The following is a 12,370-nucleotide window of genomic DNA, read 5'->3' on the forward strand; positions in this document are numbered from 1 at the left end:
TTTTTTTTTTTTTTTTTTTTTTGTGGTAAAAATGAGGCGGTTAGAAGGGATTGCACGACACTTATTCTAACCTGGCGAACAAATCAGTCATGTGAAAATTAAACTTTGTAGACAATTTTATTGTAAGATCGAGTCTTGAGTCATATTTCAAAGAAAATGTTTTATAAAACGTTAGCGAGGAAAATGCGCTGAAAACAATTTGAAAAAAAGTAATGTTATAAGGTAAACGGAAATAAGTAACCAACATAATTTTGATAGCTTATAATCTGGGGAAAAAAAATTGACAACTAATTACACTCTCCTATAATATATTTTGGTGCATTTTAGTTGTGAGGAGTGTAATATGATTTGGGTGAATGATCATAAACCCCTGCGCTCACATGAAAAAATATAGTAAAGATCTAACTACACATGAAAGCGAGAAAAAGGAATTTGGAAGGGGTATGCGACCATGGACAACATGCCCTAGACACGCATGACCAAGACATCCAACACGCGGCCACAGGAAACATACCTTCGACAAACATAACTGTGACATCCTCTCCAACTCAATTGACTAACGTCTTTGTCATATCGCTCTTTAGAACTTAGCGATGTAGGATGAGGCTAACTTTAGGTCTCTTGACGCGCTTCCAACTGATTTCAGCATTGATGAGTTTTTTCAAATCTATTCAGAATTATTGAAATTCACTTCTTACTCTTCATGTCCTTCAATCAAAGTCTCTTATACTTCCTTTACTATTAAATTCTTCTTCGTGGCAAGAGGTCGTGCTGCCTCCTTGCACCTGGTGTCTTCATAATCGGGATAGTAACGTTTCAAGTTACTCACATAGACAACATGGCTAGTCTACACCCATGGGAGAAATTGGATCCCATATGATGCCTTCTTGGCCTTCTGAATAACTTCGACTAGTCTATAGTATTTTCGTACCAATCATTGGTTATTGTGTCTTTGAAATCGAAGTTGATCTGACTTCAGCTTAATCAGAATTTTTTCTTCACTTTGAAACTGTCGTGCACTACGTTTCGACTGGCCCTTCTCTTCGTCTCTCTAGATGTTCTTTCCAAGTAACCACGAATTACTTCGGAGGTTTATCTCTCCCATTCATTGAAGGTGTTAGACTTCAAGTCTCTCTCCAGTATTTAGGCGATCATTGACCTGAGTTCTTGTGGGTCTAATAAATACATGAATTTCTTTGCTTATAAAATTTGAGAAGGCTCAATAGACATGGTAAGGTTACGTATGAAATTTGGTAACCATTAGATTATGACAAAGGGGCTAAACCAAGTGTAGGTGTAAAATGACCAAAATGCCCCTATAATTATGTACAATGACTTATGACCAAGGTGACCTCTAAATGGCATGAAATTTGATGAGGAGTCTTATGTCATTGTTCAAAGAGATTATTTAAAGTTACAAGTCTATTGAAATATGTTGAAGATTTAAACCGAGAATTGGGCTGGTAAATATACCCCATGTAATAATTCTAAAATGTTTTCAAGATTCTAAAGGACACCAAATGTTAAGAAACTTGGACTCATGTATGACCCTAAGGATAAGTATGCGAGATTTTACGAGGGAATTAGAACATGCTTGAGGTATGAACTCTAAGGAAAATGATGAAACTACCCCGAAATACCCTTTTATAAGAAATCAAGGTTTATTATGAGTACTGACATGATGTGTACAGAAAACTAATTTGTAAGTATCTTGAGTTTTACTACATACAAGAATATCTATTATACTTATGCAATACAAGTCTTAGAGAGCTTTGTTACGTCCCTCCTTAATGTTACAAAGAAATTGGAGGAAATAATTATCCTATTGGGGATGTTTACGCACTATGTAATAGGCAAAGTAATCAATTGTCAGATACTTTAACAAGGTTTGGAGTCGGTGACTTGAAGGATAAGGTAATACATAAAAACTAATCAAGTCATGATCTAGTTAAAAGAAAGAAAATCTAGTTAAAGGAAGAAAACAAGTCACCTTGAAAAATAAAACATGTCTGAACCTCGAATTTGCTTGCAATTCTTAAGAGTTTGGATAAGACAATTTAGCAAAGTTGAGAAAGATCGACCCATAGACGCATGAACTACTAAGCTAGGATTTCAAAATCAATCCTTAGCATTTGTTCAGAGAGCGTAGTAGCTTTGGTCACTAAGAGGAAATAATTGGCCCACGCGACGATATATTGAACATCAAGAGCTTTTAGAAGTTAAGGAAATTTATGGCGGTTGGTGTCAGCCATAGTATAAAGAAGTGCTAGATGATATATGATTGTTAGTAAACTAAGCATCCTACCTCATATTTACGAAAGGAACATGAGATTGTTCTTTTTCGTCCTTAATTTGGATGTCTCGACTCACGTCGTAGATTACCAGTCCTTACAAGTAGACAATGACCCAAGTTAACGAGAAAAGACCAATAAGAATTTTATCCTGGGAAGTGAAGGTCTTGTATACTGGAGAGATGATCCTTATAAAACCAATAAGTGGAAGAAATTATGTTAAAAAAAAAAAACGAAAAAAGAAAAGCTGAGAGAGAAATACCCGAGTAATTTCAAGATTAAGACAATTTTGAGTACGAAAGTTCCTTCTTCTAGATGTGTATGAGATAATAACACAAAAATTTAAAAAATTAAAAAAAAAAAAAAAAACAGAGAAGTGAGGGTTGGCATTCCCCTTGAAGAGTTTGAAGCTAGTTGGATAAAACACTTTATGATGACTCAAGGACAACATTTTGGCTGATTCGACTTGGGTTTGATAAACTTGTACCTTTTTTCCTACTTTCAATACTTTGAAAGTGTATAGGTTTAGTACGACTACCTTTTGGCTAGTTAAGTTTTTTGGAATCATAATTTAAATTACGTTTTGGCTAATTAAGTTTTTGGAATAAGAGTTTAAATTATTTATGCATAATAGGGTTAGCTAGTTAAAATTATTAAGAGTAGGTTCAATATTATTAAATTTCAGAGAGCAGCGTTAAGTAGTGCTAACATGAAATAGTCGTAGTATCTTTGGCGTATGCCAACCAAGTAAGTGGCCTCCATCAGTTTGGTGATAATTGTATGCTAAATGATAGACACGTGCCCATGGCTTTCCACGTGTCATATACTCGTGTATGCAAATTGTTATGAAATGATGTATATGAAATAATATGTGAATATTAGATTGTATTTGAGGAATTGATATGCTTATTTTTTTCAAGGTAACTTGTTTTCTTCGTTTAACTAGATCATGACTTTATCTTCTACTCACCCCCTCCAAACCTTAAAATATCCAAAATTTGATCACTTTGCCTAGTAACCTCAAAGCTTCCCCGGAATATTTTCTCCTACAATCGTATATCATCCACATACAGTAGTAGAAACACATAACACAATCAATGTATCTTTTTTAAATAACAATACTAATAATTTTCACTCCTTTGAAAGTTGTTCTTGCAAATGAAGATTTCTTGTTCTACTGTCTCGATGATTGTTTCGGTCCATACAAGTTCCTAATGTGCTTCCACACCATGTGTTATTTGCCTTAAGCTGCAAACCTTTCCAGTTGCTTCATATAGATCTCCATATAAGAATGTTATTTTTACCTCCATTTGCTCAATGTGAAAATTCTTCATTGCAACAATACTCAACAAAATTTGTATAGTAGTTAATTTCACAACCGGAGAAAATATTTCAGCGTAATCAATATCTTTACTTTGTGAATATCCTTAAACTACTAACTCAACCTTTGACTTATTATATATGTCATTTAACATATATAGCCTAATAAGTAACAGACTCTATAACCTAATAGTAATATCTTTACGAAACACATACATATATGCGTGTTAAATTAATATAAACTGTCATGAACTTAAGATTAGATAGCTCCTAAACATCAACAAAAATATCATATTTTATAAAATTGAGATCTTGAAATTTCGATCACATATCTATATTGAAGTGTTGATAACCAAAGACATGCAGGGCATGTGGGTTATCTTTATTGTTCAACTTCTTAAATACGTCTTCACTTCCAACATTTATATGTGTTTTAAAATCAAAAGTTGTGTAGTTGATTTCAAAGTCACACAATAACAAAAAGGCTCATAATCCATAAACAATTGGATCTATTAAATTGAGTTGGCTGGATTTCATTGTTTTCTGGAATAAAAATTGGGTCAAACACTAATTCATCAATAAAAAAAGTATTCAGTTTTAGATTTACAATCTTAAGCATCCCTCCCTTGTGTTTGTGTTGTTAGCACATGCTCACCACTTGCATATACTTTAAATATTGTTTGGAGTTCCAAAATTTGGGTCAAACACTCGTTCATCAATACAACTCATCTTAAGATTTATATTTTCGGGGCAAACTTATAACAATAGAGATAGTGTTTCTTACTGATATATATATAATTTTCTTCTTAATTATCCAACCTAGGATTAATTTAATCTCTATCTATCATTAGTAGATATTGTCCTTTTTGAGTTTTTCTTTTCAGATTTTCCTTCACGAATTTAAAACGTGTCTGATAGGAGAAAAATTTCTACACCCTTGTAAATGATGTTAGAATATCACAATGTGCGAGTTCGAGTACGTGTAAATTGCTTTAGCTCAAATAAATTTAAAAAATAAGAAAATTAGGTTTATTTAAAAATTTAGGCGAGATGGGTTTGTAAAGAATGAAGTATTTGTGAGTCAACCCCGTTTTTGAAGAGACACCACACGTTTACATGTCGCGTTGAACGGAAAGTTAAGTCAACCATCTGGAACAATTTTTATTTTATTCTTATCATCTTAAAAAACAAAAGATAAAGCCTAAAGAAGCAATCAAGCCCCAAAATTTGTTCATTATTAATTAAATATATCTTCTACAATTTTTTTTTTGACTTTTTTCCTTTTTAAATAATCCTAATTTTAAAAATATAATATAATATTTAATTAAAAAAAATCATATTTTATATTTTAATTAAATAATAAATTATTTAAGAAATTATTACGAAGAAGAAAAACCCCACCATGTAATATAACTCATAATTTCAAAAAATATCTCTTACTATCATCATCATCGAACTTATGTGATAGACGAAAATTACACGTAGGCTAATTTAGAAAAAAATCATGAGTTTATGTTCAATGCATGTGAGTGAAGACAAAATATATTAAAAAGACAGTCTAAATTGGAATCAGTATCTTATTTTTTTCCCTATAAATAAGTGATAGTAAGGGGAACTTCAATTGTGAATCAAAGCCAAAAGAACACATGGGTTCTTCAAGTGCTATCCCTCTCCTCACATTCCTGACTCTCCTCTACCTATTCTCCTTCTCATCCTCCGCCATCCATAGCCCAGTTCCGGCGGCGGATATCTGCCATTCCACAACTTCTCCATCCTTCTGCAAAGCCTTTCTCCCCAACTCCCTTGCCACCGTCCACTCCCATTGCCGCTTCACTCTCCGCCATGCCCTCGCCCATGCGCGCACCTTCCTTGCCCTCGTCGACACTCACCTCACCCTCTTCCCCTCCCTCGCTGCCCTCCATGACTGCCGCTCCCTCGCTGCGGCTAACCTCGACTTCCTATCCAACACCTTCCCCACAGTCAACACCACCACCACCACCACCACAAACGCCCTTCCCTTCTACAAAGCCGAAGAGATGGTGTCGTTGCTTAGCGCAGTCATCACCAATGAAAACACTTGCTACGAAGGGCTGATGAGCTCGGGCTCGGCCTCGGGCTTGGTTGATAAGGTGTTGAAGGCCATCTCGTTTGATACAAAGCTTTATAGTTTGTACCTTTCTTTGTTCAAAATGGGTTGGGTTTCTAATGATGTCAAGGCTCCTCATGTCCCAAAGATGAAGCATTTTGGGCGTGGAAAGGGTCAGTTGAAGCTCAATATGTCCCCCAAAAACCGTGCCTATTATGAGCGCTTGATGCATAGGAGCAAGCCACCGGCTAGGAGGCTTCTTCAGACCAATTCTAATGAAGATGATGGAATTTTGGTCAATGGTAATTATTTGTAATTGAAATTAAAATAATTTATTTTATTTGTTACACGGTTCCAAGGCTCCAATGGCCCAGGGGAGACTTTATAGGATACTTTGTTCGATTGGACGATTGTTGGGATACTTTATTTGTTTGTTTTATAGGTATCGTTGCGGTGGATCAGAATGGAACATATGACTTCACCACCATCAACGCCGCCATTCAGGCAGCTCCCAACAACTCCGTCGCCGCCGATGGATATTTCTTGATCATTGTCACTGCCGGAGTTTACAACGAGAGCGTGATGGTTCCCAAACACAAAAAGTATGTGTTGATGATTGGAGAAGGCAACAACCAAACCATCATCACCGGCAACAAAAACGTCGTTGATGGCTCTACCACGTTCAATAGCGGAACCTTTAGTGAGTTACTCTCCACAATGAATTATTTGTTGAGGATTGTTATAAGTAAGGAATACTCTTCATTGGTACGAGGCCTCCAGCCTTTTGGAGAAACTCAAAGCAAAGTCACTTGAGCTTATGCTCAAAGTGGACAATATTATACGACTGTGGAGATATGTGATTCCTAACATTGTTTAATATAAAGTTGTGATTAATTGAGTGACAAATATTTCAAATCTCTCTATTGCTCGCAGTTGTGGAGGGAACAGGCTTTTTCGGGGTGAACTTGACGATCACCAACACAGCCGGCCCCAACAAATTTCAAGCCGTGGCATTGCGAGTGAGTGCCGACATGACGACGTTCTACAGTTGCATATTCGAAGGGTATCAAGACACTCTTTACCCCCACTCTCTTCGACAATTCTATAGAGAGTGCGACATCTACGGAACTATAGACTTTATTTTGGGGGACGCGGCTGTGGTGTTCCAAAATTGCAACATTTATGCCCGCCTCCCAATGAAAGGTCAATACATTGTCATAACGGCACAAGGCCGAACTGATCGAAATCAAAACACCGGAATCTCCATCCACAACTGCACTATCAAGCCCACTGCGCAGCTCGCAGCCAGCCCCACCATCAAGAGCTACTTCGGGAGGCCGTGGAAGGAGTACGCTCGAACAGTTTACATGCAGTCGTTTATCGATGCGTTTATCGACCCAGAAGGGTGGAATGTGTGGGACGGGACTTTGAATTTGAACACGTCATATTATGCTGAGTTTAATAACTCTGGGCCGGGATCTGACACTTCACGGCGGGCTAAATGGGCTGTCGGTTTGATCAACGCCACCGTGGCTAATAACTTCACGGTGTCTCCCTTCTTGGGTGGCGATCAATGGCTACCGCCGACCACCGTGCCGTACACTGGTGGTTTGATATCATAACAAAATTAATGGCTTTCTATAATTTCTATATTTATATATGTTGTGATTTAATTATGTATGCTTACGTTGGATTTGAATTTGATCTCATCCCATCTAATTCCCTCACTCTTTTTAGTGTTGGTGGATAATTTATGTATAATAATGTATTATTTTTATGTTTTTTTTTCAATTGTAATGCAATAAAATCAATTAATATGTAGCAGCTATATATGAGATCCTCACCATTCTTGTCATGACAATATGGAAGTGTACGACTGTTCCCCAAAATCATGTCTATAGCTGTATGGGTTAAAATGTCCTAAAATGTACTATAGAAGATGTGACTAGTTGTCAAATTCTTCTTGCTCGGATTATACACTATCAAACTTGTGTTTGTTGCTTATTTGCTTTTAGTTTATAACATTCATTTCTTTCAAATTGTTTTAGACACATTTACTGGTTCATTTTTTATAAAACATTTTTCCTCAAACATGACTCGGGCTCGATCATACATTAAGATTGTCCACAGAGTTCGATTTTCACACAACTGACTTGTTCACCGGGTTTGAACAAGTATTGCACAATAGTTGTCCCACTATCGAACGAGTGCGATTGTGACAAGTGGTATTAGAGCCAAGTCAACTCCTTGAATCATAGTAAACAAACATGTTCGCTACAAAACAACTGGGCAAGTCTCAAGCTAACCAATTGATAGAGATTAAAGATTAGTTGTTCTATCCGAGTGAAGTTCGTGATGAAATGAGACTTTTGGAGTTGTACATGAATGAGATTGCTACTAAAGCCGATAAGATCGATGAAATAGTAGGCTATCTTGAGGCAATGTCCATTCGTGAATTAATGTTGAGGGTCGAGTCAATAGAAGAGAAAGCCATAACTGTTGGCGGCTTCGAACATGAGGATAACTTAACGAGCTATATTGCTCAGATAGAAGAACGTATCAAGGGGCCTAGACAATACTCAACAAGTGATCATTTAGATGGTCTCAGAAATGTCTATGGATTTAAGAGTAGTATTTGAAGTAGTCAAGACTAAAGTGGGGATCTAAGTACGGTAGACACTTAGGAGAACTTAAAACAAGAACTTCGCTCACAATTCTTCCCAAAGAATGTCGAGATAATAGCAAGGAGAAAGCAAAGGGAGCTAAGACATACTGGGGATATTTGAGACTATGTTAAGAAGTTTTATGGGATTATGTTAGATATTCGTGACATGTTCGAGAAAGGAAAAGTCTTCAGTTTTGTTGAGGGAATGAAGCTATGGGCAAAGACCAAGCTCTACAAACAAAGAGTTTAAGACCTTTTTACTGCCTATGTTACAGCTGAACGACTGTTTTACTTTAACAATGATCAATCCCAAGACGTAATGCAAAACCAAGCTTCCACAAGTGGGGTCATAAAAATTACCAACCCAAACTCTCCTGAAGGTGGGAAAGGTGACTTCCAAGGAGGGAAATGTGAGTCCTCCCAAGAGAGAGGTAGAACTCCATTAGGGAGACCTCATAGCCAGAATAGGTCACAATCAAGGTCACTCGTCTTGCTTCATATGCAAGAAGGCCCACTTAGAAACTAAGTGTCCACAAAAAGGCAAAACTCGATCTTCCGAGTGAAATTTGGACTCAATTTAGAAGTTGAGTACGAGACGAGAGAAGTTGAAACACCGCTAGTCAAAAGCATGGAAAACCCATGTGTGGGCCATAAGCTAATTTTCTTCTCTCCAAAAGAGAGTGAGAGTGGAAAATATAGAAGAGCAAATCGAACACGGTTTTATGTATGCCTAGGTTTGGATTAACCATCAAACAGTCAAGAATACTATTGTCGACTCTAGAGTCATCCACAGCTTCATGACGGAGACCGAAGCGAAAAACTTAAACATCCTTTACCATCAATAAATAAGAGGGATAAAAATCATCAATTCGACAGCCCTGCCTATCTCAGAAGTTGGAAAGAGAACTCTGATCAAGCTGAAAACTTGGATTGGACAAACCAACTTTGTGATATTCAAGATTGACAACCTCGACATCGTGTTAGGGATGAATTTTCTACCTGAACACAAAGTCATTCCCATGCCTTCTAACGAAATACTTAGCAGTAACGAAGTCCAACTCACAATCATTCAAACTAATACCAAACAACCAAAAGGGGTGAAGATGATGTCGGCGATACAATTGAGAAGGAGCCTTACTGATGATAAACTCACACTCGTTGTTATTGCCATGGTGGAAGAGGGGAGTTCAAGTGAGCTAACTCCAATAGAAACCTCACGATAGCCCGAAGAACATTGTAACTCAAAGCTACAAGGCCAAACTAAGGGTTTATCTCCATCTAGAGAGAAATATCACAAAATTAAATCTGTATTGGTGGCAAGATTGCATACCACAGAGATGTGTCATACTAATCAAATCGAGCTAGCTAAACTATACACACATCTAAATGACTTGTTGAAGGTCAAGTTTATTAGATTCACAAGAACTCATGTCAATGATCACCTAAAGGCTGGGAGTTGTTCATCATATATAGCCATTTCATTTCCAAGAAAGAAAAGAAAATCAGAATCCATGTAAAATGGCCTACACTAAAACAGAAATACTAATAAAAAGAAAAAAAAAGGAGGGAAGATTAAATAAATATAGAGAACAAGAAGGAAGATTAAATACAAGTGACAAGAGTGAAAGTTTGCGAGAGAATAAGAATTACATATTATAAGTTCGACCGAGATAATACAATAATCATATCTTTTTGAAAAACAATACAATAATCCTATCTCCTTCAAAAACAATAGTAATACTCGAAAATGAAATCTTTAATAAAAAGAAAATTATATATATATCTAAAGAGAGTCTCTCACGCTCGCATGAAGTCTAACATATGAAACATTGTATAATATAGAGAATTGTCATGGGTTCACATGGGTTGACTTGGATACAAAGGACAAAAATCGAACTCTCAAAATAAATGGGTGACACTACCTAAGCTAATCAGGTAGGTGACCTTACTATTGACATGACTATATTTGACGTTAACATGTGCTCTGTAGTTTTGCACATGTCATATATATTGATATGTGTGAATTGTTTATGGATCGATATGTTTATGATATGTATATGTTATAATATGTGAATTGTATGATAATTCTTACGATAATTCTTACGATAATTCTTACGATAATTCTTACGGTAATTCTTACGGTACCCTGTGGTTCAGGGTCTTAACTCACATTTTTTGAGTTTTTTTTTTCGTATATTCTTAATCATACTTGATTTATAGTTTATATGGAAATTGAAGTGATTCCTACCCGTATTTTTTAAGAAAAGTCCAAGGTGGCTACTTATCTCGTCATCAATGTTTAGGACTTTTGTTCTTGAGCTTTTGGTATCCGAATTACTTCAAATTTCCTTCATAAGCTCCTTATTGTGTCTAGTTTCTTAAACCATAAAAATTTCTCTGAGAATCGATATGGAAGGGGTTAAAATTGAGAAAAAACCAAGGAAAGGTCAGGTTTTGGGTTGACATGGCCGGTTCAATTGAACTGCCCATGTCATCGTCTTATTCCTCTGGACAAGAAGAAGACGTGCGCATCCTTTGAGCCACCGTCTGAACCTCGAATTCCACAGCTCCGATCACACCGTTTATCCCCTTAATTTCTTCATAAAACTTAAAAATGGTGTTACAAGGAAGACCTAGGGATTGATTTCACACCTTGTCATGGATCGTAGCCTAAGATATTCGCCTCCAAAGTTCATCAAAAAACTGATTTCTCGCCGGAGTTGAAATAGAGAATTTCTTATTGGGCAGCCGATTCTAGGGGGTTTGCAAGGCTCGATTTCTTCATGAAACCTTTTCCTTATTCTCCCCTCAAGCTAAAGGAATTGGTTTGGAGGAACGACTTTGTGTGTGGGACCTTAATTTTGAGAAATCATTCTCGGTCTGCAAGTTACCTAACACCTCCAATTTTCGATCTCTTTGGTAGCTTGTTCTATGGCATTTCAGCTTTCGATTCATTCATCAAAGTTACTAAACTTATTCATCTGAAGCTAAAGGAATCCTTAATTTGAAGGAAAAGGGACCGTAAATAGGAATTTGAAACCTAAGCCCCATTTGAGCCCGAAACTAATTTTCTTCAATTAGGCACGTTCCTGAGGTTACTTCTCTTCGTGGTCTTCTCTGGAAACATACCTTGGAGGTGCAGAAACTTATTGGGATCGTCCTTAACGAATTCTCTTGTATCCTCAAGTTGGAATTTTGAGTTTTTCTTGAAGCTCTTCAATGGCAGATTGAATTTGAGGAATGGTTTCAGAGCACTTTCAACACTCTTTTCATTCATAGAACTTGTGAGTAATCTTGTTTAGAAGCTGTAGGAATAAGTTTGAAGGGAAATGGTGGAGAACTACTCTCGAATTTGGAAAAAATCCAAGAGTAGGAGACCCAAAATCTAAACGTCTATAACTTACGATTGGGACCTCGACCTTGCTCGTTTCTTGTTCCAAACTATTGCCCCAACTTCAGACTTTATAGGAGAAGCTTAAACCGACATTGAGAGCTCCATAATCGCCGTGATTTGAATATTGAACTTTCTGGATAATCTGTCGAAAATATTTACTCCCATCAGAGCCTTACTGACCTTGGTTTTGAATCCTAGTAGTTGGATGTGATGATCTATGAGTGTTCTAAATTATATCCAATTTTGGAGGAGATCCAATGACTGAGAGTCGAGATTAGAAGGATTTTGTGAAGATGGTCACCGTTGATCATCTTATTCATGCTAGAATGGCAGTTTCGTAATTATCCATATCTTCAGGGGCAATTTTGTAATTTGCCACTTTCTAAATATTTTATTATTATTTTTCTTGAAAAATCCATAATTTTTCTAAAAATTCTTCATCATTTTTGGTCATTTTTTTGTTGAGAATCTTGAAATTCCCTCTAAATAATGAATTAAAAATCGAGAAAGGTTCTTGATAATTGAAAAAATGACTTTTTTTTTTTTTTTTTTTTTTTTTTTTTTTTTTTTTTTTTTTTTTTTTTTTTTTTTTTTTTTTTTTTTTTTTTTTTTTT

General features: G+C 36.3%; 1 protein-coding gene across 1 annotated transcript; it reads left to right on the forward strand.

Annotated features, from left to right (window-relative positions):
• The first annotated feature begins 5,250 nt into the window (after positions 1–5,250).
• LOC111499728 (probable pectinesterase/pectinesterase inhibitor 20) lies at positions 5,251–7,521 on the forward strand. The gene is made up of 3 exons (XM_023151380.1): positions 5,251–5,999; positions 6,140–6,397; positions 6,631–7,521. The coding sequence occupies exons 1-3, from the start codon at positions 5,258–5,260 to the stop codon at positions 7,317–7,319; spliced, it is 1,689 nt and encodes a 562-aa protein (XP_023007148.1). The 5' UTR covers positions 5,251–5,257; the 3' UTR covers positions 7,320–7,521.
• Positions 7,522–12,370: the final 4,849 nt, after the last annotated feature.

This window comes from Cucurbita maxima, unplaced genomic scaffold (assembly GCF_002738345.1).
Source record: "Cucurbita maxima cultivar Rimu unplaced genomic scaffold, Cmax_1.0 Cma_Scf00027, whole genome shotgun sequence".
NCBI classification, from domain to species: Eukaryota; Viridiplantae; Streptophyta; class Magnoliopsida; order Cucurbitales; family Cucurbitaceae; genus Cucurbita; species Cucurbita maxima.